Source organism: Python bivittatus, unplaced genomic scaffold (genome assembly GCF_059951505.1).
Source record: "Python bivittatus isolate LINGU-HERP-01145 unplaced genomic scaffold, Pbiv_v1 ctg000060_np1212, whole genome shotgun sequence".
Taxonomy (NCBI): Eukaryota; Metazoa; Chordata; class Lepidosauria; order Squamata; family Pythonidae; genus Python; species Python bivittatus.
In genome coordinates, this window is record NW_028277044.1 from 18,840,460 (window position 1) to 18,866,881 (window position 26,422).

Genomic DNA, 26,422 nt, shown 5'->3' on the forward strand with positions numbered 1-26,422 from the left:
TGCCGGCTGAGAGGAAGCCGCCGCCGCTCTCGCCCTTGCGGCGGCTGCAGCTGTTACCACACAACGCCCCGCCCCCCGTCATCTGCGCATGCGGCGGCCCGCCGCGCGGCCGCCCTTCGCCTCTCTCCTCGTCGCTCGGCCGGCTGGCCGGCCGGGAGGGGCGGCGCCGGCTCCGGTCGTGTCCGGCTGCGGCGGGGTCCTTCCCCCCCTCGCCCCGCGACCCATGGAGAATGGGGGCGTCGGTGGCGACCCGCGGCAGCCTCTTTTCGGGGCGGTGGAAACGCCCCAGTTGATGGCGGCGTCGTTGTCGTCGTTACTCCGAGGCAGGGCTCCCCGGCCCAACCGGTTCTTGCTGTGTCTGTACGCGGTGGGCTTTCTGGTGAGCTGGCGGCGAGGGTTCGCAGCCGCCGGAGGTTGGGCCCTTTCCCTTGGCTTCCTCCGCGCTCAGTGGCCTCTTCGACTCTGCACGTGCCCAGAGGCACTCTGCCCCCTCTGGGTGCAAGCCTTGGCACTGGGAGGAAGGCAGCATTCTGACAGGAGCAGAGTTGGTGGACTAATCGAGGATGGCGGGGGACGGGGGGCGAGAAGGCTGTCGTTTGACGCTTGGAGGTTGAGTCGCATGTTTTCTTTTTCCGCAGAGAAAGCTAGATCCGGTTTCTTTGCTGACGTGTTTTAGTTGTTGAGGACATAGCCTTTCCCACGTTTACGTCTGTCCCTAGGTAGCATAGGAGCGTTTTTAAGTGGTAATCAGTATGCAGATGCGAGGGACAATTTATGAGACCTGTTGCTGAATTGAATGATTTCTCATCCATCCATCCAATGAATCAGTGTTTCTCAACCTTGGCCACTTTAAGACCTGTGGACTTCAACTCCCGGAATTCCCCAGCCAGCCTTGCTGGCTGGGGAATTCTGGGAGTTGAAGTTCACAGGTCTTAAAGTGGCCAAGGTTGAGAAACACTGATTGAGTACTGCATATGACAAATACTGTATGACCAGGCCTTCCCTCCCCTCTCTGAAAGCATTTTCATTTTGGTCACTCTTTATTTATTCATTTAGCCTCATTTTTATACTACCCACTCAGTCAACTCTGGGTATATTAGTTAAATAAAGCCTCCATATTCAGATACTTTCTATCTCTAAATACTAATGCCCGCTGGGGAAGTGTACTGTTATTTAAAGTGGTGCTGATTTAGTTGGACATAAGTGATGATAAGCTGAATGCATGGCAGGGATAACATCTAACCTCTCCCATGTTTGCTATCCACATTTTCAAAATTTCCCCAAACCTCAAAATTGTATTCTACTGCCTTTTCCATTCTTTTTCAACCCTTTAAAAGAGAAATCACAGTTTTTCTCTGTCATACTGCCATGTTCAATTCTCAAGTAAGAAAAAGAAAAAACTGCATGTGATTATTGTTTTATAGGTTACGGGGCTTTGAGTCCATAAAGGAAGGAAAAAAGTTTGGCACATACGAAACTTACATATGGAAATAAGAACTCAGATTAATTTGCTAATATATTGTGGGTTAAGACACTGAAGGCTAAATGTGTCACAGATTGAAAATTTTGGCAGCATTTCTAGTCACCTACTGTTGAATATGGAGTAAATCAGCAGTGGGGAAATAGAAAGGAATGTGCATATAATGACCAGAGAATCATAGCTCTTGCTATAACATGTTCGGTTCACACTTCTGAGGACCACAATAACCTTCCTTATTCCACATGAAACTAATTTTGTACTCAACTAGCATCATTCTGGAGCATTTTAATTAGGAAAAAAAAACCTTTCTTGTCACATATTATCTTTTATCTGGGAATGAGGAGAAGGAATCTGGGATTCTAGCTTTTTGCAAGATACCTTCTGCTAGTAATCAGTAGTGAGTTCCCCAAATGGATGGCTGATTTTTGCATTATATTTTCTTTTAGTTCAAGATCTGTTTTGTAACCTCCTTACATGGTTTAACTTTCACTTAACAGTTTGCAACCTTTCTGGGTAGAGTAATGCCAATGGAGATGTACATCATTGCTGTGGAAGATAATTGAATGCATAATGCGTAGTAACGTAAGCTATTAAATGCTGATTATGATTGGTAGGATTAGTGAATACTGTTTTCATAAAGGCTTGTGGGGGCATATATAATAGTTTTATACTCAAAACCAACGTGCAAGGAAGGTTCTGCTAAAACAATCTTTGGCAAGCATGGTTGAGAATTGTAGTTAAGTCTGGAAATGTTTCTGAAATTGATTTTTTGAAAAAAAAACTTTGTAAGCAAATGTTACTGGGACAAATCCTTTCTGTTGAATAACACAGCAGAAAATAAAAGACAAGTTCTTGTCTATTGTGCAGGAATTAATGTTGTAGTGATAAAATACAGTTAAAATGACTAACAATGGATTGTTATTCACAACTGCTAATAAGCTATGCTTAAGTTAATTTTTTTTAAAATATGTTGTCTATTTCCAGGATTTCTTTGGTGTCAGTATGATTGTTCCCTTGTTAAACCTTCATGTGAAATCTTTAGGAGCGAGTTCAACAATCGCAGGCGTGGTAGGTGAGCATGTCATCTTTCCTTGTCAACAACTGGAAGCAAGTCATTTTTCAGTACAAGACCCTTGATGGAATAGTAAGTTTATTGTTGTAACTGTTACTGTTATTTTATTCTATTTTGTAGCATAATATATGTTATGATCTGTGGTTTCAACAATAAATTTACTTACTTACCCTTGATGGAGATTTTTCTTAATAAGAAAAGACCTTGGAGTATAACAGATAACAGGGTGTATAATTCAGCAAAGTTGCCTATGTGTTTCAGAAAATAAAATCAAAGCTTCCTCTTATGATTGAGACAGTTTATCAAGCGCTACCGTATGTTTGAAGGTAATATACCATTATTATAACTAGGTTTTCAGGGAAGACAGACAACTGACTTTGTTGGGGAGGCACGTAGAAACTAAATCGTTTGAAAGTTTGATATCCATTGATAGTCATTGTAGGACAGAATGGTTTTTCCCAGTTTTAGTGGCTACCTTAGTTGTTATCTTTCTTCAGCAGAGACAGTACAACCCCAGAGTCTCATATAAATAAAAAGGGTTCATAGAAGTTCATAAATTGCAGGCTTCCACAATAGTAGACCCATCTCAGTCTGGAGCAGCTGTTTAGCCTCTTTTCTGCCATTAAAATATAAACACGGTAATGAATATTGGTGCATATTCTGATTTTTCTCAGTGAATTTTATATTCCACTTCTTTCTTTTTCTGTTTACATGAAGTTATTAAATCATTTGTCCCCAAAGATTTAGTTTTAAGGAATGTATCCGGCCAAAGAATATTACCAGTAATGTCAAGAATAACTTGCTTTCTTCCTGCTGAAAATCTACAGCAGAATGATGATCATTTATATTTTTTATTTCACTATTTTCCTTTTAGGTTCTTTATATGGAATACTCCAACTCTTTTCCAGCACCTTAGTGGTAAGTTTATATTCTTAATTCATAAATAACTGCTGATCTTTTTTTAAAGGTTTGGGATAGCATGATGCAGTAAACAGAATGTTGTGTTTAAAATACATTCTTGTTTTAAATTGTCACTGTAGTAAACTGGGTTTGTCTCTCAAATGAATCTGTCAAGAGTATTTGTATAACTTTATTTTACTTTAAATATATGTTATAGCTTTGAAAGCACTGACAAAAAATACGACACCTAAAAACCAGGTGAACCCAAACTAACTTCCTGTACTGCCATGGCTGTTGTTGCACAAATTATCCCCGGATGTGTTTGAACCTACCTTGCTTTCTTAAATAATTTGCTGTGGATCCTGGGACTCCCGAATAGGACGCTATCTGTTATGTAGTGATTCTGCTGGCAATGTTGCAGGTGGTAGCACTTGGCCAAGCTTGTATAACCTTAAATACCAAGTAACAATTGAGCCTGCTTAGTACTTGGAAAAGAGACCAATAGAGACTACCAGAGCTAGAGGCCTGGAAGATATAAAATATCTTTTATAAAGATATTTAACTTTGGAAGTTATAAAAATAAAATGCCAAACTACTTCCATGCTGTTGTCAAGAAAACTGTAGGGATCTATTCATGAAATCACAAGGAGTTGAGTCAATTCAAGGAAACTTTATTTTAAGTTAAGTAATACTACATAATTCCTGCAAATAGGGACTATCCCATTAATTCTTTTGCCACAGCCTTTCTGTAAGCTAATACTTTGCTTTAAAAAAATGCACATTTCCTTCACTCCAGTACAAACATCTGCATAAGCAAAAGTAGTTTATCTGTACAGCACAATCTAACCTATTATAACCACAACCATATTTAGCTGCTTCTGTATCTTTAAATGCTACTATCAAGCTTTCTATGTCATTTGCTGCAATGTTTTCTTCTGTTCATGTATATATTCTTTTATACAGGTAGGTCTCAATTAGTGTGGTTAATGAATCCCACAGAATGGTCGTATTATTCAAATTCGCAGTATTCAAAGTGATACTTCTATGGGAAATAGCGTAATCGGTTCCTGCCCGACAGAAATATGCAATTAAAATTTTTAAACATAAAGTTTTATATGTTTATTAATGAAATAGTGTATAACAGTAAAAGAGGATAAACCTATATCCAAAGCTTACTGCTATCTCCTGTATTCTGCTGTAGTTCTTCAAAATGAGCTCTTCTTTTTTTTTTTTTAACTTTCCTTCCTTTTCTCCATTCTGCACAAACAACGATTAGCATACAAAACCCCAACAGCAGCTGCACACGCGATAGCCTCAACTGCATGCGTGCTACCCTCACACTAACTGAATTTTGGCTCGTGTTCAATGCAGCCTGGTATCAATTTATAAACCACACTAAATCAAATGTTGCTCTATTCAAACTCACAGTAATTGTGGCTTACCTGTAATTTACATTGGTAAGCAACAAGTAATTTGATCTGTGGAGCCAGTGTGGTATAATGGCTAAGGTGTTAGACTAGGAATGGACTGACCCACGTACAGATTCAACTTCTGGCATGAAAACTCATTCAGTGATTTTGAACCAGTCATTTCTTTCACCTCACCTACCTCACAAAGGTGATGTTTGGGGAGTAAAATGAAGAGAAATCCACAATTTCCAAGGAAGAGAAGAGAAAAATCTACCTTGAACTCTTTGAAGAAAAGCAGGATATAAATGTAACAAATAAATATAATATTAACAAACCTGTTAGAAAAAGTAATCTACAAATGATAGCTGTTACATATTTAAATGTAAATTATTGCCATTGCATATAAGAAAAGATATACTAGTTGGATCCAGAATTAGACAAGACGCAGGGGAATTTAAATTAATTGTGATAAGCTTGTTTTATTGATTTCACTGAATCTTCTATCCATATCTAAGTTTGAATGCAATCTATACATGATTAATAAATAGTTACGTTGATCTCAAAACATTTATGTTGTCTTATCCAGGGATCTTGGAGTGATCTAGTTGGAAGACCCCATTGCCTACTTGTATGCATTCTCTTCAGTGCATTAGGTTATTTTGTGCTTAGTATATCCACCAGTGTGTTTTTATTTGCCATTGCTCGAACTTTTGTGGGTAAGTTTATACTTTTCTGTTCATATCCAAGTATATTTCATTAATCGATAAAGGGTCTCATAGATCAGATTGTCATTTTAGCAAACACTAAAATGTGTCAGATCATTGTGGAGAAAATCTAACCTGATTTTTGAGGTCTTCTAACAGTGTACCCATCACCAGGGTAGTTACCAGTAAGTGCTGCAAATGATACAGTACAGGTAGTCCTTGCTCTCTGACCACAATAAGGACCGGAATTTAGGTCGCTAAGCAATTTGGCCGTTAAGCGAATTGGAGCTGATTTTACATTTTATGACAGTCATTAAGCAAATTATGCGGTCGTTAAGCTAATCCAGCTTCCCCAATGGACTTCTTTTTTTTTTTTTTACAGAATTCACTTAATGACCACATGTTTCACTTAACAACCATGTGACTCAATGGCTGCAGTGATTTGCTTAATGGCCATTGTAAAAATGTCACAAATCACAATCACATGACTGCGGGGGTCCTAAAGCACTTTTCCCAAGTCTGTGTAACTCTAGACCGTCATTAAACATGGTCGTTAGGCGAGGACTGCCTGTACTTGAACAGGGCTTAAAGGAAGCCCTTTTTTAAACAACCTACAGGTGAAACTCAAAAAATTAGAATATTGTGCAAATGTTCATTTATGTCAGTATGGCAACTCAAAAGGTGAAACCAATATATGAGATAGACGCATTACATGCAAAGCAAGATATGTCAAGTCTTACTTTGGTATAATTGTGATGATTATGGCATACAGCTTATGAAAACCCCAAATTCACAATCTCAGAAAATTAGAATATTACAGACATCAATAACACAAGGATTGGAAATAGAACAATATCGGACCTCTGCAAAGTATAAGCATGCGTATGTACCCGGTACTTGGTTTGGGCCCCTTTTGCAGCAATGACTGCTGCAATGCAGCGTGGCATGGATGCTGTCAGCCTGTGGCACTGCTGAGGTGTTATGGAAGACCAGGATGCTTCAATAGCGGCCTTCAGCTCCGCTGCATTGTTCGGTCTCATGTCCCTCATCTTTCTCTTGGCAATGCCCCAGATTTTCTATGGGGTTCAGGTCAGGCGAGTTTGCTGGCCAATCAAGCACAGTAATCCCATGGTCACTGAACCAGGTTTTGGTACTTTTGGCAGTGTGGGCAGGTGCCAAGTCCTGCTGGAAAATGAAGTTAGCATCCCCATAAAGCTCGTCTGTGGAAGGAAGCATGAAGTGCTCCAAAATCTCCTGGTAGACGGCTGCGTTGCCCTGGACTTAATGATGCACAGTGGACCAACACCAGCAGATGACATGGCTCCCCAAATCAACACAGACTGTGGAAACTTCACACTGGACTTCAAGCATCGTGCATTGTGTGCCTCTCCATTCTTCCTCCAGACTCTGGGTCCTTGGTTCCCAAATGAGATGCAAAAGTTGCTCTCATCAGAAAAGAGGACTTTGGACCACTGGGCAACAGACCAGTTCTTTTTTTCTGTAGCCCAGGTAAGACGCTTCTGACGTTGTTTGTTGTTCAGGAGCGGCTTGACAAGAGGAATACGACATTTGAAGCCCATGTCCAGGATCCGTCTGTGTGTGGTGGCTCTTGATGCACTAACTCCAGCCTCAGTCCACTCCTTGTGAAAGTCCCCAACACTTTTGAATGGCCTTTTCCTGACAATCCTCTCCAGGCTGCGGTCATCCCTGCTGCTTGTGCATCTTTTTCTACCACACTTTTCCCTTCCATATAACCTTCTATTGATGTGCTTTGATACAGCACTTTGGGAACATCCAACTTCTTTTGCAATTATTTTTTGGGGCTTTCCCTCCTTATGGAGGGTGTCAATGATGGTTTTCTGCACAACTGTCAGGTCAGCAGTCTTTCCCATGCTTGTGATTCCTACTGAACCAGCCTGAGAGACCATTTAAAGGCTCAGGAACCCTTTGCAGGTGTTATGGATTCATTAGCTGATTAGATTGGGACACTTTGAGCCTAGAATATTGAACCTTTTCACACTATTCTAATTTTCTGAGATTGTGAATTTGGGGTTTTCATAAGCTGTACGCCATAATCATCACAATTATACCAAAGTAAGGCTTGACATATCTCGCTTTGCATGTAATGCGTCTATCTCATATATTGGTTTCACCTTTTGAGTTGCCATACTGACATAAATGAACATTTGCACGATATTCTAATTTTTCAAGTTTCACCTGTATAGTTAAACAATAGATTTTGTTAATACAAGCTGTGCTGATGGTCTATCACTGATGGCTTTAAAAGGGAATTAGACAAATTCATGGAGAATAAAACCATATTTAAATATTTCTTATTAAGGATTTTAACAATACTAAGAGGTAATCGAACTAATATCAAAAAGAAAAAGAAATACAAAGTGCAAAAAGAAAAAGAAAAAAAATAGAGAAAGAAAAAAAGAAATAGAAAAAAGAATATGTAAGTGACTTCCGATCTTCTTTGCAACAAGTACAAGCAAATTTAAAATTTCTCCACCCCCTATAAAATTATCAACATAATCCACTTCCTCCCATAATCCCACCATTCCATTCACAAATCCAAAAATTGTTGTCATTTCTATCTGGGTATTGGCAAAAAATCCATAAAGGATTTCTAGCATTTTATGGCAGTATTTTTTATTTTATCCTTGATCAAATAAGTCAACTTTATATTCTTTTTTGTTTGTTTGTTTGTTTTGTTTTATTTCTAACGATCTTGATCTTTACTTCATCAAGTTCCTGTAGCAAGCTTGAATCTCCATTCAAACTTTCTTCCTCCCATCTCAAAAATTTCTTCAAAACTTTCTTTTGTAAATCCATTAATAAATCTTTGTCCAAGTCACTTTTCATCTCTTGGCTTATCATTTATATTTCCACTTTAACTGTCATCTCTGTCTTATAATCCACAATTTCTTTATTTGCCAATGTTTCTGTATCAGCTGGAATTTGTTTCACCTCTTCATTCTGTTGGTCTGTAAATTCTTCCACATTCTTTTTTTCATCTTTTGTTTCCTTTTTAAGATCTAGCTCAATAAATGCATTAGCAGGTGCAATAATTACTGCTGTTAGTTTAACTATAAATTTCTCTCCCAGTTCTTTAAGACCCTTTAGAAATGTCTCAAGTGTCATACCTTTATCTGTCATTTTGTGAGCTTCATTATTTTTCTTTTGAATTGAAAATAACAATTTAAAAAAGGGTTTATCTCTTTTTTTTTTCTTTTTCCTGCCTGGAACTTTAGTCTCCTCTAGTGTCTAATTTCTATAGAATCTCAGCAGTCATCTCTTTCGTGGTAGACTAAACAATTTAGGTCCCCACGAAAATATTGTTTTATTTATCTTATTATTTCAAAAGTCTTAACAAAAGTGATTTAAAATATCTCAGCAAAAGTTCCAATATTCCAAATTCTTCTGGTCCCTTAATCCATTTAAAACTTTCTTGAATTAAATTCTTATTTAGCTTTTTGCCCTTTATTTTATATTCCTTAAGTTCTTTAAACTGTTACAGTTAATCCTCAACCTATGACCATTTATTCAGCAACCATTTGAAGTTACGATGGTGCTGAACAAATGGTGGTTTCAACTGGTCCTTGAAGTTCCAGCCATCCCGCAGTCACATGATCATGATCTGGGTGCTTGGCAACCCGTTTGTACTTATGACCAGTTGCAAAGCACCCTGCGATCACGTGATTGCTACTTGCAACCTTCCCTGCTGGCTTCCAGAAAAAGTCAGTGGAGAAGCCAGCAGGGAAGGTCACTAGTTGCTGGGGTAAGTCTCCCCACCCGTGCACCCTCCCCCAGCCCCTTTGCGCTCACACCATGGCGGCCAGTGTGCACCCCCATGCACCCTCCCTGACCTTTGCCACACCTCCCTCACACCCTCTCAGACCCCCGTGCACCCTCCCCAACCTGTGCTGCACCCCTGTGTACCCTCTCTGACCCACATGGCACTTCTTGCACATCCTCTCGCACCCTCACGCACCCTCCCCAGCCCACTCCAAGCCTCGCATGCCCTCCCTGACCCTCCCAACCCATGCCGCACCTCTTGTACACTCCCCACACACACTCCCAACCTGTGCAGCGCCTCACACACCCTTCCCCAACCCATGCAGCCCTTTTTGCACATACTTCACGCATGCTCCCCACCCCTCCCTTACAGCCTCGTGCACCCTCCCCATGCCCGCTGCACCATTCGTGCACCCAACTTGCACTGTGCCTTTCACACACTTCCTCACACACACTCTCCCCGACCCACGCAACGCCTCACACACCCCTCCCCAACCCATGCAGCCTCTTTTGCCCACCCTTCACACACTCACTCCAACCCTCCCTTACAACCTCACGCACCCTCCCCATGCCACACCACTCCTCTCGTGCACGTACCCCCACACCCCCTCATTCCTTCTCCCACCCAACAGCAGCCACTTACCTGCCTGCAGACCTGGGGCTTGCAATTTCTTGCCAGCTTCCCCACTGACTTTGGTTGTGGGAAGCCAGCAGGAAGTTGCCTTGCCTAACATCCATGGGATTCGGTTAACAATGGCAACTGGGACTATAGGGATTGCCATCGCTAAGGAATGCAGTCACATTTTATGACCTCATCACTTAGCAACGGAAATTCCAGTCCCAATTGCTGTCATAATTCGAGAAGTACCTGTATTTAATTTTTCTTCTATTTGGGGATGAAGTTTTACTTACCAGGTAGTTTTTCAAACTTATTGCTTGGAAAGTTTCTTTTAAAAGAAGATCCGTTCCTAAGTCTGATTTAACTCGAATTTGTAAGTAAGTTGAAATTCATACTTGCAAACAGGCTGCTTATTACTAAAAATGGTAGATGGCACTCTCCTTCCACAAGGCGACAAACCGCTGAAGCTGTGCAATGTTTTCACAAACTGCTGAAAACAGACTTTATACTAAAAACTTGCAACTTCAGCGGTTCCTGAAAGCATTGCGTGGCTTCAGGAGTTCGTCAGCTCAAGGAAGGAAAATGCCATCCACCATTTTTAGTAATAGGCAGCTGGTTGTCTGAGCTGAGTTGTCTGTAAGTCAGACATTCTTAACCCTGGGACTGCCTGTAATTGTAAATCTAGATGTGTTTAGAAAATAAGGTTGATGAACCCAGTGTCCTTAAAGGCTGCACTGTGGTTGATGGCTTCCCTTGTCTCCCAGTGCTCAGACCCACGAGGTGACCACTGTCCTGCAGTCTCCTCATGAGGAGCAGCTGTCTGGAGCACAAGTGGGCAATCTCTTGTCCTCTCCTTATCCAGAGAGGTTCTGTTAGACCAGGCTCATCGCTGGTCCCCTGATCTTTGCCAATGATGTCATCTCTGCTCCTCCAGAGAGGTCTTACTTTGGCTTTGCCTCACTCAGAAATCCAAGAATAAGACTATTTGTGACTGGTATTGTAACTTCTGCTAGCATCAGATAAATAATCATCATGTACGCCTACTTGTACTTGTTGCTTGGCTAGATAAGTAGGATAATGCTATTTGCTCATGTCTTGCTTGTGGATTGTTAACAGGATACAAGATTAGCTAGACTTTTCCATTACTGATCTTTCATGTTATTTAAATGGAGGTGAGAGAGAACTGCACACTTACCCTTAGCATCGTAAAAGAATAAAATTAAGAGTAATTCATTGCAAATTATAGGTAGTCCTAGACTTAGGACAATTCATTTAATGGCCATTTGAAGTTACGACGGCAATGTGACTTACAACCTGTCCTCACACTTACAACTGTCACAGCATCCCCATGGTGACATGTTCAGAATTTGGGTGCTTGGCAATCAGCATGTATTTATGATGGTTGCAGCATCCCAGAGTTACATGATCACCATTTGTGACCTTCCCAGGGAGCTTCCCACAAGCAAAGTCAATGGGGAAAGCCAGATTTGCTTAACAACTGTATGATTTGCTTAACAGCTGCAGCAAACAGGTTGTAAAATCAGGTGCAATTCACTTAATGACTGCATCGCTTAGCGATGGATGTTCTGGTCCCAATTGTGGTTGTAAGTCAAGGACTACCTGTAATGCCATAGGGTTGTTGTTGTTTTTTCATAAAAAATAAATTTTAGAATTTTACAGAATTTTATAATTCTGTAAAAAAAAATACTTGACCATTATTTGATTTACAGTTGACAAATATTTGACTGCATTTTAAGTAATATTGTTTTACTACTCTATTGATTTTGCTTTTATTTACAATACTTTCTAATAGGAGTTCAAAGGTTTGGGTTATGTAACTATTCAAATTTTGTTTCTCTACTAACCTTTCTTGTTAATTTTAGGCATTTTCAAACATACACATTCCATTTCCAAAGTACTCATCTCTGACTTGGTTCCTAAGAAGGAGCGCCTCTTAGTAATTGGATATTTCAATGCAATATCGAATTTTGGTTTCATTTTGGGACCAGTTGTCGGAGGCTATCTTACAGAGCTAGAGAGTGGCTTTTACCTGACCGCATTCATCTGTGCTTCCATCTTTGTCTTGAATGCTGGTATGTGATTTGAATTATGCTAATATTTTGTACTTGAATCATGAGTTGGGCCAGGACTATATTTCTGGAAACGCCAGGCAGCACCCATTGTGTAATGGTTTGTGGGAATGACCTTGGGAGACAGGGCGAAGAGAAGCAATTGAGGGAACAGTCAGATAAAAGGCAACTCAGCCCGCAGCAGGAATGTGGACGGGGCCAGCAGCTCAGAAGGACCCTTCCTAGTTTCTTGGGCTGTAAAGGGGACGGGGAGAAATGTACTTTCAGACTTGCAAGGTTCTATTAATGTAACCCTGCAATAACAGGGTTGAATAGCAGAATGAGCTCATCTAGCTGTGTTTCCTGTCTGGTCTACCTCGCAAGGCTGACATCAATCTTGCAAGTCTGAAAGTACATTTCTTCCCACATCCCCTTTACAGCCCAAGAAACTAGGGAGGGTCCCTTCTGAGCTGCTTACCCTGCCCACATTCCTGCTGTGGGCTAAGTTGCCTTTTATTTGACCTTTCCCTCGATTGTGTCTTTTCGCCCTGTCTCCCACATTAGTTTATAAAGAGGCAGGGCTTACAACAGAGAATCATCTTCTTTCTGAACCCAGTTTATAAATCGGGTCATCTTGTGTCTTTGACAGTATACTGCAGCTGACCGCTGCTACCAACTCTTCTTAGAAGTATAGAATTATTTCAAGATGGACTCTGACTGGATATTATTATTATCATCATTATCTTTAGAGGCTGTCCAACTCCAGAACAACTCTGGGCAATGTACAGTGGGGCAAAAAAGTATTTAATCAGCCACCAATTGTGCAAGTTCTCCCACTTAAAAAGATGAGAGAGGTCTGTAATTTTCATCATAGGTATACCTCAACTATGAGAGACAAAATGGGGAAAAAAATCCAGAAAATCACATTGTCTGATTTTTAAAGAATTTATTGGCAAATCATGGTGGAAAATAAGTATTTGGTCAATATCAAAAGTTCATCTCAATACTTTGTTATATATCCTTTGTTGGCAATGACAGAGGTCAAACATTTTCTGTAAGTCTTCACAAGGTTTTCACACACTGTTGCTGGTATTTTGGCCCATTCCTCCATGCAGATCTCCTCTAGAGCAGTGATGTTTGGGGCTGTTGCTGGGCAACACAGACTTTCAGCTCCCTCCAAAGGTTTTCCATGGGGTTGAGATCTGGAGACTGGCTAGGCCACTCCAGGACCTTGAAATGCTTCTTACGAAGCCACTCCTTCGTTGCCCGGGCGGTGTGTTTGGGATCATTGTCATGCTGAAAGACCCAGCCACATTTCATCTTCAATGCCCTTGCTGATGGAAGGAGGTGTTCACTCAAAATCTCACGATACGTGGCCCCATTCATTCTTTCCTTTACACGGATCAGTCGTCCTGGTCCCTTTGCAGAAAAACAGCCCCAAACATGATGTTTCCACCCCCATGCTTCACAGTAGGTATGGTGTTCTTTGGATGCAACTCAGCATTCTCTCTCCTCCAAACACGATGAGTTGAGTTTAGACCAAAAGGTTCTACTTTGGTTTCATCTGACCATATGACATTCTCCCAATCCTCTTCTGGATCATCCAAATGCTCTCTAGCAAACTTCAGACGGGCCCGGACATGTACTGGCTTAAGCAGGGGGACACGTCTGGCACTGCAGGATTTGAGTCCCTGGCAGCGTAGTGTGTTACTGATGGTAGCCTTTGTTACTTTGGTCCCAGCTCTCTGCAGGTCATTCACTAGGTCCCCCCGTGTGGTTCTGGGATTTTTGCTCACCGTTCTTGTGATCATTTTGACCCCACAGGGTGAGATCTTGCATGGAGCCCCAGATCAAGGGAGATTATCAGTGGTCTTGTATGTCTTCCATTTTCTAATTATTGCTCCCACAGTTGATTTCTTCACACCAAGCTACTTGCCTATTGCAGATTCAGTCTTCCCAGCCTGGTGCAGGTCTACAATTTTGTTTCTGGTGTCCTTCGACAGCTCTTTGGTCTTGGCCATAGTGGAGTTTGGAGTGTGAATGTTTGAGGTTGTGGACAGGTGTCTTTTATACTGATAACAAAGTCAAACAGGTGCCATTACTACAGGTAATGAGTGGAGGACAGAGGAGCCTCTTAAAGAAGTAGTTACAGGTCTGTGAGAGCCAGACATCTTGCTTGTTTGTAGGTGACCAAATACTTATTTTCCACCATGATTTGCCAATAAATTCTTTAAAAATCAGACAATGTGATTTTCTGGATTTTTTCCCCCATTTTGTCTCTCATAGTTGAGGTATACCTATGATGAAAATTACAGGCCTCTCTCATCTTTTTAAGTGGGAGAACTTGCACAATTGGTGGCTGACTAAATACTTTTTTGCCCCACTGTACAGTTAAAAACAGATACAATAAAAAAAGTCTAAAGCATCCAGACAACCGCAGGGTATATACCAGTGTAGAGGAGAGCCCCATAATGTTTTTTAAGGGTATAATTCATGTGGTGATGAGACTCAAATTTGTGCCTCTTCCATTGCCCTATTGTTCTATCAGTTGAGGCGAGACAGCTGGTGAACTTCTATCTCTCCAATGAGAATACTTGCCCGTAGGCAATGTCGCACTTTGTAAACAATAGAAGTAATAACTATTTAAAATCACTAGTAGTACCTTTGTTTACTTATTTTTTTCCTATGTCATCTCATCTAAACACTGTACTACTCAGTCAAGATTATGTACTGAGTCAACTAGAGAAATCTTTTAACGTTTTTGTTACTTTTTGCCATCCTTGGATTGACTGTGCTGTAAGGAAAAAGATTGTTGTGGTTTATTATTGTTTGCCAGTAATAAAAAACTTTGTGAAGAACAAGTCTTGCATTTGGCACAGGTTCCATCCTGTTTTTATTTATACCATATTATTGAGATCTGATCCGTATACTGTACAGTTTTTAATCCCAGGAAAGAGCAAAATACATTCAAAGCACCTAAAAAAGCACTCTTCACTCATGCATTGCTTAGATATTGGACAAAGATTTTGCTGCGTTGTGTGATTTGTTTCTGATTTGTTTTTTATCTCACTTCTTCCCCTAATTTGCCTTTGTCCTTTATGTTGTTTTATAAATGTTGACTTTTGTTTGAGCAATTGCAAGTAACCTACCAATTATATACCTCCCCCCTTGAATTGCACAAAATAAAGGGAGAATATTAATCCTATAAACAAATAAGATAAAATTATGCTGCCGTTATGCTTGTGTGCATGAAAACCATTTGATTGTCTTGAGAGAAGAACTGCTTAGTTCAAAGCTGTGCCGCTGCATTAGTTATTTTTTAACAGTTGGCAGTCCACAACACACAGCCATATAAAGTGGCTGTGCAAAAAACATCAGATTATTCCAAGAAAATGTGTAATGCCGTGTCAGGGTGTAACTTCTTGCTTAAATTCCTTTGCAGGTGTTTTTTGGCTGATGCTGCGGTGTGGAAAAAAGAGGCACAGTAGTGAATGGACCCTTATTAACAAGGCCAGAAGTGTTCTTTCAGCAGAAGTAAACCACAGCCTTCAGACTACAACTTCAGCTCACGAAGCCATGCCGTCTAGCAGTCATACGAACTCCTCTTGCATTCAGGTCATGTCTGTGCTGAAGAGGCTTGGCAGTGTTGCCAGTTCTAATCTGTGGGATGTTTTTCTGGTACGGCTCCTGATGTCCGTTGCAGTTATGCTCTATCATAGCAATTTTGTCTTGGCACTTGAAGAAAGGTTTGGAATGAAGCCCAGATTCACTGGCTACCTAATTAGCTATAGTAGCACACTTGGAGTAGCTGCTGGCTTTCTGCTTGGACCTATCACTAAGTGTTATAGGCACAATACCTATGCTATGTTATTGCACTCTACTCTTCTTACCTGCCTGTTCATGTTTCTGTATTCTGTATCAGAAAGCCTTTGGACAGTCATTTTGTCTTGTACATTTTTAGCATTTTCAACCACTGTAGGACGTACCTGTGTTACTGAACTTGAACTAACCCTGGGTGGGGATCAGGCCAGTGGTATGCTCATTGGCGTTGGTCAGTCTGTTTCAGCTGTGGGTCGCATAATTTCTCCTCTTCTCTCAGGCGTTGTGCAGGAATATAGTCCATGTGGCCCACCAATTCTTGGAAGCCTGTTGGGACTTTCAGCAGTTCTCATCATGGTCTTTAATAAATCACGATATTCTGTCACGAGGACCATGAAATTTAAAAGTATGTAATGACAGAGCAATAAAAGTATGTAAAACAGAGCAATAACATTTTAAATCAAATTGAAATCCTTTAAACAGAGAAGGCCATGTTTTCCGCTTCCTCACATCTACCTAGAATTTGGAGCAGGTTTTTTTGATGGTGCACAAGCACAACCCATATTTCAAGTTGCTTTATACATCAGTAGAGAAAATGGGAGAAGAGCTGCCATCCCAGCAGATATTCACTCCCACTGAATAAAGGTTTAGAAGAGAGTCTAATTTTCTTAATGGCAGCTTGGTTGTTGAGTTCAATCCCCAAAGGAATGATCTAGTACTAAAAAAATAGCATTCATTTCTCAATCAGAAGCATAGGTTTTGTTCAAATGCTTCTAAAATGAGTATTGAAACTGAAAAGTATTTTCTGTCATTCAGTTAGCGAAATTTTACCAAGTGAACTGAGCTGTTTTTAAAAGTATATCCTTAGGTCAGTGTTGTCCAAACTTGGCCACTTTAAGATGAGTGGACTTCAACTCCCAGAATTCCCCAGCCAGCATGGCAGGCTGGGGAATTCTGGGAGTTGAAGTCCACTCATCTTAAAGTGGCCAAGTTTGGACAACACTGCCTTAGGTAGTCAAAGTTCTGTTTGCATCCAACCTCTTTCCTCTTCTTCATATCAAGATCAGCTGCTTCAAATAAAACATTTGTTTAATTAAGCTCCTCAGAATTTGAATACAGGCTCCTATTTATTTAAACTGACATTGGCAAAACCTTGCAAAAGTGCTCACTGCTGAACACAACTTATCAACTTCATGTTTCACCTTCAATATGAAGACTAATGCATTTCTTTGCAGCTGGAAAGAGACACAGCTTGCACTCAGTATGGTAGGTCGTAATAATACAACCTGCTTTAATATTTGCAAGAGGGAAAATGTATGGTTCTGCAAAAGGAAATGTTACATTTACTGAAGAGGATTGATTTTACATTCAAACATTTATTTATTAACACTATTTGTAGACATCTCCAAACCAGCTGATTTAAAGGCAATAAGAAAGGAGGAAATATATATTATACTCTTTTCTCGTGAGATTCTGATTATTTCTATAATCAGCCTCATTCTTAGAGCAGTGTTTCTCAACCTTGGCAACTTTAAGACGTGTGGACTTCAAGTCCCAGAATTCCCCAGACAGCATGGCTTAAAGTTGCCAAGGTTGAGAAACACTGTCTTAGAATAACAGAGGAGTGATGGGTGCCTAGGTAGCAATTTTAAGTAAAGAAGTGGTGAGAGGGTATGTAATAGTGCTTACCCTTTCTAAAACAACCTGCCATGTAAGTGAAAGACCTGGATATTTGCTCTTAATGTAAGCTAGATCCTCTCTTCCAGTTCAAAGTTACTAGGTTAGGGGACTAACAGACGTATTCTGTTCTTATCCAAGCTTGCTTAGAAGTAAACCCTACAAAGTTCAGTAAAATTAATTCCCAAGAAACTGGACATCCACTCTCAAAGTGAAATAGAAGATATATTTGCTCACAGTCCAAATAGTGTTCAACAAACTTTCTTCTGAAATTACAACCCAGAAATCTTGATCTGGTTACTTAACATTACATAGCAAAATAAGTATTTGGGAAATATTTAACATACCGATGAAGTACTTGGAACAAAGAAAGCCTATAAGAAGTTGGGCTCAGGGATTCTGTTCCATTGTGCAGCTATTTGAATTGGTTTCGAATTGCTTTCTACAAAGGTTTGGTTTTAAAATTGCACTACAATATCGGTAATGGGAAATAAAAGGAAAAAAGTAAACCTAGACAATCTGTGTGTCGTTATTATTGTCATCTGTTCAGTTGCTGCTCCGTGCAATATATAAGTGTGTATACACCATTTAGTGTATACACCATATATACATCAGTTTATATGGCATTCACATTTGAAGAGGACTATGTTACTTCCATCAAACAGAAAGCCATATTGCTCTTGAAATAAATCAGCAAGCGTTTTACTGTCTTGACTAAACACTCTTAAGAGATTGTATTTTAGCAGGTTATCCTATTGTCCTGTTCTGACTACGTCTAAATATATTACTTGTATCTTTGAGTTGATGGGATGTGGGCAACAGTATGTTGGCTTGCAGTGTTGTCTCTAGATTAGAGATCTAGAAGTTTGCATAGAAGAACATGAACATGCTCAAGTAAAAATGGGCTTTCATTGTGTTTGTAGCATACTGGCCAAATGTGCTAAAACTGCCCTGTACTGTCCTTGCTATTAACAGCTTCCTGGAACCCACCAGCTTATACTGCTTCATCAGTGGGACCTGGAGCATGCCCACACTTCCAAATCTCATGGGATGGCCAGAATCATTGGGAATAAGTAACCTGGCCCCATGCAATATAGGACTTTAAAAGTGACAACCAGCATCTTGCAATGGTGTGAATATTGTGAGAGTGTTGAAAAATGGTAAGGCTGAGGTGTAAATAGTATAACTGGAGAATGTTAGAATATGGGTGTAGTTTGCTTATGGAGTGGCTATACAGTTGGCTTAATGTGTGTGTGAAGACTGCATATATGAATAACAATTGGAAGAATGTTGTATGAGAAAAGTAGTAAAAGTAATTGCAAAAGCTATAGGAGGATTAATTTGTTGCCAGGGAAAGTGTTCAGCAGAATTATGACTGAAAGTGTATAACAAGTGACAGTGAGCAAAATTTGGGAAATGCAATGTAACAGTGCAGCTTTATGCTGTGCAATGGGTATGTAGACCAGATGTATGAGTGAAATGTATGAGAAAGTTAATTGTAGACTGGATTTAGAGAAAGCATATGATAAAGAGATAATGCTTGAATTATGAAATATTTGTTTGGATATGGACTGGAAACTTGGTTGCTGAATGCAGTATGAGTGGTGTATCATGGGGGAAAAAGCTTGCATGAGGATAAATAGAATGCTTAATGAATTGTTCAACATTGAGAATGGAGTAATTCAAGGATGTGCAATGTTTAATGTACTTATGGATAAACATATAAGGAATGCTTGATGTTACAGTTGTGTTTGTTGGAAATGTCAATGCACATGTATTTTTATATGCTAATGATGTGGTGTTGGTTGGGAACACAAATTATTCGTAGCAGATGTTGGATTGTGTGATGCAATCTGGAGTATTGAGCTGAAAAATAATGTATTGAGTACCAAGATAGTAGTGCTTGACCAGGGAAATTGAGTGAATAACAGCAAGTTATATATAAATGATGATAAACTAAAGCTAGTAAATGTGTACCTTGGTGAAATCTTTATGTAAAAGGGAAAAATGGAGAAATGTTAGGATGTGCAAACACTTCTAGAAATGTGGTGGGTAATATGTGGTCTCTTGCAAGGAAGAAATGTTTGTTGAAAGAAGCAGAAGTGGCTTCTGCCCATTTTTTTATATGAGAGAGACAGTCATCTATGTACTTACATCAAAGTAACTAGCATTCAATGAAAATGGGGTACTAAGAACTGTGTGTGTGTGTGTGTGTGTGAGAATGAATGAATGAATGAATGAATGAATGAATGAATGAATGAATGAATGAATGAATGAATGAAAATGGAACACAAAGTTATCACTATGGAAGAAATACTTTGAGTTGGTTTGGGTATATAGAGAGAATATAGCACTGAGTTGCAAAACAATTATATGAAGTAAGAGTGAATGGTCAAGACTAAGACTAAGAAAGTTGTGATTTGGCAGAGTTCATGAGAGCCTCACAAAGAGAAGAATGAGAAGGTTAAAGAGCAAAAGGCAATATATGAAGCAGCAGATGGATATGACAAGCAAGAATGGTTTGCAGCAATAGAAAGGTGTGGAGAGGCATAGTGAATGGTGTTGTGTATGCACTGGAATAGTGTGATGTGTGTGTATGTATGTATACTGCAGTTAAAAACAAAGTTTGGACATACTTAGTTGAAGGCAGCACAAAATACCTTTAGTAGACAGTGATGATTATATTCAGCGATAATGACATCTTCTGTTCCATGAGGATAAATATTCATGCACAATACTTTTCCATCCATGTCAACTAATTTGTTACCTGTGAGACATAGTACCACAACACTCCTTATCTTTCAACATCCCCAAATTTTTATCTTGATAGAAATAGGAAGGGCTAATGTGGCAGACATGAGCCTCAGTGGGAACTTCACGATTTAAGACTTCAGTATATATATTATTATAGCTTGCTAACAAGGCATATGGGAAAAGGTGTTCAGTAGCTTCAGCTTCATCTGATTGTGAAAAAGGAATTTCATTTTCCAACTTTTCAGTTACCAGTGCGCATCCATGCAAGCATATGAATTTGGGTCTTTCTGCTAATGTTTCCTATTCACTAGAGTTGTTTCAAGAATGGGGGTATCTGATGTCGGAGTGTGCTATTGATAGAATATACCTTTGTGGTCTTTCACAATGATTCGTGGTCAGTTCTTCATGTCTGAATTGGAGTGGGAGAGTTATATTCTCCCATTCCAATTTCATTTCTAAGAAATTGTATTTCCTTATGAAATTCCCTTTTATAAAATAAATATCAATAATTGACGTGCAGGATTGGCCATCCAGTTTGGTTTCTGTTTAACCATGAAAGTTATATCAACCTTATTTTCCTGTTAGTGATTCATTTTCTAGCACCCCAAAGATATTTTCCTTAAATTCCACCAATCAGCAATAAGGATTATAGCACTGTAGCCTAATTATTTCTTGCACACCACAAATGACCACAAAACATGAAGATAATTACAGATTTGGGCAAAATAATATGAGACCCTCAACTCTTAAGTGCTTTTTTTGGGGTTTTGAATTTTTAACCACCCTTATGAAGCTGTATGGCTGAGTGAACATGGTTATAATTAGCAAATATTCCTTAAGAACTCAGTGATCGATTCATACATGTTGAAGTCTGATTAAATTGTTACAGTTTCACGTGGCAATTCTGTGTGACAGCCTGTATTGCAGATATGAATTGAAATTTGCAAGAGCATCATTATGGCCAAGGATTCCTGATAATAGCTGAGATTAAAATTCTTTCAGAGCACGCTCATACAGTAAAATATTTTTATTTTGTGGCATATACCCCTAATAACTGTATTCAGTCCCTACACTGGAAGCCACAATATTTGAATCTATACTGAAATCTGGGTGAAGTCCAGATATAAAAGAACCATCAGTACGCTTGTCAGGGGACACCCACCTTAGAGACAAAATATTTTCCCTGTTTCTAGCTTGAAACATTTTGGCCCTCCATTTACTTTTCTAGAAAATAACACCGATTGGCTGTTCTTGAATTTTCCCAAAATTTCCTGGCACAATATAAAGGGTGGGGAAAGGTAATTGTAGTAATTATATTCATGATAACCTGCACTTTTTGGGAGAAAGGGCAGTGACTCCAATTGTGTGCCTTTGACCACTGCTAATAAATTGCCACCTCAGATATAGTAAGCTACAATCTGAGTAATTCTTAATCAGTATTCTTCCTGAACACATGGTCTATAAACTAAACTTTCCATACACAGACTGTTGGGCATATCTCCTATATGTAGAATCATCTATACTTAAACTTCTAAAGCTTTAAAGCAGCATTTCCTTTCTGGATAGTTTCAGAATTATAGATAAGCTCCCAAAATTCCCTGTTGGGCATGGGTACTGTTTAGAATTCTGGGAGTTGAAATCCACATATCTGGGTACCTACACTGGGGGGAAATGGTGTAAAGTATACTGTTTTTGTGTACTGTACACAAAAAAACTCCAAACCTCTTCTAGAATGATAGTTTTAATAGTAGTCTGCACAGGATTGCAGTACGCTACACTCCTGTGTAACCTGTGACTTAAACGATATGCTGGTCGAAGTGTCCAAAATGTTAACATTGTACCAAATTGAAGAATTTAATTAGGTTTGAATTCCCTCACATCAGTTTGGCTAATTCCACAAATGTTACTTTATCTTGCTTCCTTTTATATATTGATACAGAACACTTGTTACCATCGCATCTTATCTATGCCCATCCAAAAGTCCCAGGAACTTTTATATGTCTGTCAACATGTTACAGAATGTACTTCTCCAGAGTACATAATATATGACTTGCCTAAAAATCACATCAGCTGATTGCTGATATATTTAAAACAACGTAATATATGTTAAACAAGAGCAGAGTTTTCTTTTCTAAAAAAGCAAAAGAAAGTTATTGGTATACTTACCAATAGATGGCACTAAAGACCTTTTTTCAGCCATTTAAAGTTGAACTGAATTTCAGCTCAAAGCAACAGCATCAAATAAAAATGCACAATATTATTACTGTGCTTGGGCAGCTTAAGTCAAAACTAAAATTTATCACAATCTCATATTTTGGTGCCTTATTGCATGTTTTACTATCCTGTAGGATGATTTCATTTGTAAAGCAAATATTACTTTAAGTCTATATTCCTAATGTATCCTATACTAAGAGCATATTATAATGACCAATAACTCTTTAGAAAACAGCTCTGATTTGTGATTTTTTTTTTAAAAGTTGATTTCTAAAATGTGATGCTAAAAATAAAACCCAAAAAATGAATGTGCGTGTGCGTCTAAAAAAATGCAAGAGAGCCAGTTTGGCCTAGTGGTTAAGGCTCCAGGCTAGAAACAAGGAGTTCTAGTCCCACCTTAGGCACAAAAGCCGGCTGGGTGACTCTGGGCCAGTCACTCTCTCTCAGCCCACGACATCAGGCTTCGGCAACAAGCCAGCCAGTCAATTTCTGTTGCAACCAACAGACCAACATCTGGTTGAGCCAAAAAAAAAAAAGCAGACTCTGCACCTCTGAGAAAAACACTAGGAAAAATACATATATAACACATTTTTATTTTCCTTCCTTCAAATGGCAAACTATTTTCAAAGAGAAGAAATCATTAAGTAAGAGCGACATATAAGAGGAGCGCTGTAGCAAGGCTTTTAAAGACAATCCTGTCTGGCTTACAGCAAAGATCTTTGATCTGCAATGTTTTTTTTTTTTTAAATTCTGTACCTGGGTGCTAAAATATAATTTAAAATATCTTCAGTACATTTTAATAAATAAATAAACATCTGACCATTAACTTAGTGTAATAAAAAGCATGATGATTGAAAGAAAAGCTGTCCTATTTGCATTTCTACAGAATATTAGAATTTGGACTTTGGAAGCAGCCTCTATATTACCTGAGTTGAATGAGCAGAATAATCTATGCATTATTATTTCTGTCAAAAAAGCAAGCTCCTGTGGATGATCATGAACAGATCTGTGATTCATAAGAAATAGCAAGGCAGAGGAGCGATGGCAAGGTGTGAAGGATTGTCAAGAAAATAGTTGATGGCTGCTGTAGTTGGCTCTGTGGTTCAAGTATTATGCAGTTGTAATAATGTGCAAAATTTATTCCCATTTACCTAAAAGTAAGCTCCTTTGCTTTTAGAGTACATGTACAGAGTACATGTACATGTACCTGTACAGAGTACATGTACAGGATTGTATCCCCAAATCAAGAGAACCCTGTTTGTTGTTGCAGACTCTTCTTTAAAGTAATTCCTAACTGTGAGTCGGCACATTGGATATCTTTAACAGGATGGGAATTTTTTTAGTGCAACCTCTAATTAAAATTTAGTTTTAATTAGGGCTGCCCCTTAGTGGTGTTCCAGATTTTTTACAGTTCAGATCTGGTAGTCTTTCCCTTGATAGATAGATAAATCACATGTCAAGCATACAATCTATAATAAGTGATCAAACTTGTCTTCATTGTATAATTTGCACTATCTGGTCCCATAGCAGCTGAGAATTTCTCCCTACTTGATTTCTGACTAGATTTTCTTTCCTTCCCACCCCCACAAATCTAGGGCTAGGTTTTAAATGAATCCAACTGCCCTACTACAGTTTACACAATGTTAGTCTACTATATGTGCTGTTGAATGTTATCATCTGTTTAATAATTATTACTGTGGTTTATTCTCATATTTATCTCTTGGCCTTTCCGCTTTTGATGCCTGTCGGGCTAATCGAGGTGGTGGCTGGGGCTTGACTGATCTGTCATCTTCAGCTGATTCTTCTTCATTCACTGTGCCAAATGCTGGTCTTGGCAACAGTGGTTGCCGGAAGCCTCTTGTTCCTGCAGGATAGTTCACTTTACCACCATTGTCCCTGTCCATTTCATTCTTCCACTCAATTCTGCATTGTTGCTGCCGAAGTCTTTGATCTCTCAAAATTTTTCCTGCTTGGGATTTTAAATTCAGCACCATGGTATGGTCAGATTCAGAATCACTGCTGTCACTTACTGCAAATTTAAAATATATATATATATATGTAGATATAAAATATATCAATATACTGACTGTCACAATAAGTTATGGAACACATGTTAACACAAAACTGTCCAAATCGTGAATATATTACATTCAGTTGATATGGAACCATAGTCTTAGTTGGGTATTCTTTTGCTAACAAAAATAATCACATAGGGAGAAGAGCGATGTTCATGGGCTGGTACATTGAAAGACAGCATATCTACACCCAACTCTGTGCTCTTTCTGTAGGATTGTACACACCACCAAAGTGGATGGCTGATTCCCAGATATCCCCATTTTCTTGCTTACATAATGTGTGTAATATAGCTAATATATTCCTGTAAACACAGGCACATTTTAGCCTCAGGGTGCAATCTACTTAAAATTCCAGTCACACTCTCGTTCAGTGCCAATTTTGCATATTATTATTATTTTGCATATTATTATTATTTAAAACAGCTGAAGTGCATGTTCTCACTTCATAGATTCATCAAGATAAGAAACTGAGTTGTACTCAAACGCAAATCAGCATTGCCAAATTCATCCTTTTTTACAGTCAGTTTTCTGGGGTACATTTTTCTGGGAGACTAAATTTTTATGCTTCCTCTATGTAATTTCATAGTACAGTATAAGCAATTGTAGTGCTCTGGAACTGTATTGATAGTTAACTTTTAAGTAAATACTAATGCAAAAAAAGGAAGGATGACGAACAACACCATACTTGTGATAAAATATAAGGAACTGACAGAATGACAGGAAGCTGATAAAGGACCACAACATTGTCATTGTTTTGCTATTCACAGGGAACATGAAATATTAGAACACATTACATGTTTATCTGGCTTTAATTCAGCTTTTTTTTTTTCATCAAAGGAAACTTTTAAATTTGTATGTATCTAAAACAAATTCTTAAACTATAGAAAACCTAAGTATAAACTTAATCAAAATCATGCATTATACTAACATTGATTAAGTTCTCCAGGTTACCAAAGCAGCCATTTCAAAGAGAAAAGGCTATGGTCTCCATTTGTTTGAAAATTATGTATACATGACATGCTTTCCAGCACCATGTGTTAATGCATATTCTAGTTTGGAAAATATTAGCAGTATTCAATGAAATGGTAGTGGAAGCACACAATGTCATGAATCTATGTTTGAAATCAAAAAAATTACAATACACATGTAGAGAGTTTGAGTTTGTAATCCTTCGGCAGCTGTCTGAATAACAGTATTGGGGGAAAAAAAACTTTTAAGAAACGGTTCATGGCATAATTTCCAGTTCAACCATGAGAAGAAGGTCTTGAGGCTTGTTCAAATCTTTGGATATCCCTAGATTATGGTTCCAGGAAAGTAACTCAAGAGAAATTCAATAGTTTCTTTTACAGAATTGAAGGTGCTATAACAAAACCTCCAATAAATGTTCTACTCTTGTTTCTGGACAAACAGGTTTTGCAGGATTCTTATTTAATTGGACAATAATCAAAAACAGGACTAAACAGATGGGTGTGTATATTACAGGCAGTGATAACACCATCATAATCACCTCTAGGATTTGCTCAATTCAGCCAAATGCTATATTATGAGCCCATCCTATCCAACTAAATACACATCCTAGCAAAATGTTCTCCTGCTTCCTACAAACAGAAAATTGAAGGCACTGCCATCGTGCTGGAATTGTGCTACATGGTACACTGTATAGCACATGTCCTTAAAGATACAGGTACTGTAAAGCACATACACTTAACTGGCATCTGATATGAATCTTTATGGTCAGTAGCCCTACGGTAGGCCCAGATACTGTAATAATGGATGATGTAATACTAGGGTCCCTCTCTAGTATGGAATGAGTAAGAACACAGTAGTCA

General features: G+C 38.9%; 2 protein-coding genes across 5 annotated transcripts in view; one reads left to right on the plus strand and one right to left on the minus strand.

Moving 5' to 3' along the window:
• Positions 1 to 85: 85 nt before the first annotated feature.
• Positions 86 to 17,393, plus strand: SLC67A2 (solute carrier family 67 member 2). 4 transcript variants are annotated; one of them, XM_025173425.2, is made up of 7 exons: positions 241 to 379; positions 1,978 to 2,062; positions 2,465 to 2,552; positions 3,427 to 3,470; positions 5,448 to 5,577; positions 11,869 to 12,078; positions 15,497 to 17,393. In XM_025173425.2, the coding sequence occupies exons 2-7, from the start codon at positions 2,051 to 2,053 to the stop codon at positions 16,285 to 16,287; spliced, it is 1,275 nt and encodes a 424-aa protein (XP_025029193.1). In that variant the 5' UTR covers positions 241 to 379; positions 1,978 to 2,050; the 3' UTR covers positions 16,288 to 17,393. The 4 variants fall into 4 exon arrangements, with proteins under 4 accessions (XP_087992708.1, XP_007421712.2, XP_025029193.1 ...); XM_088136582.1 differs by lacking the exon at positions 1,978 to 2,062 and having other exon boundaries at positions 86 to 413; positions 2,465 to 2,548; XM_007421650.3 differs by lacking the exon at positions 1,978 to 2,062 and having other exon boundaries at positions 88 to 379.
• Positions 17,394 to 23,091: 5,698 nt separating this feature from the next.
• SLC9A2 (solute carrier family 9 member A2) overlaps positions 23,092 to 26,422 on the minus strand; it is a 35,915-nt gene continuing 32,584 nt past the window's right edge. The window contains exon 13 of the mRNA XM_088136583.1: positions 23,092 to 24,547. Within this exon, the coding sequence (XP_087992709.1) occupies positions 24,210 to 24,547 (338 nt within the window). The 3' untranslated portion in view covers positions 23,092 to 24,209. The remainder of the gene's footprint in view (positions 24,548 to 26,422) is intronic.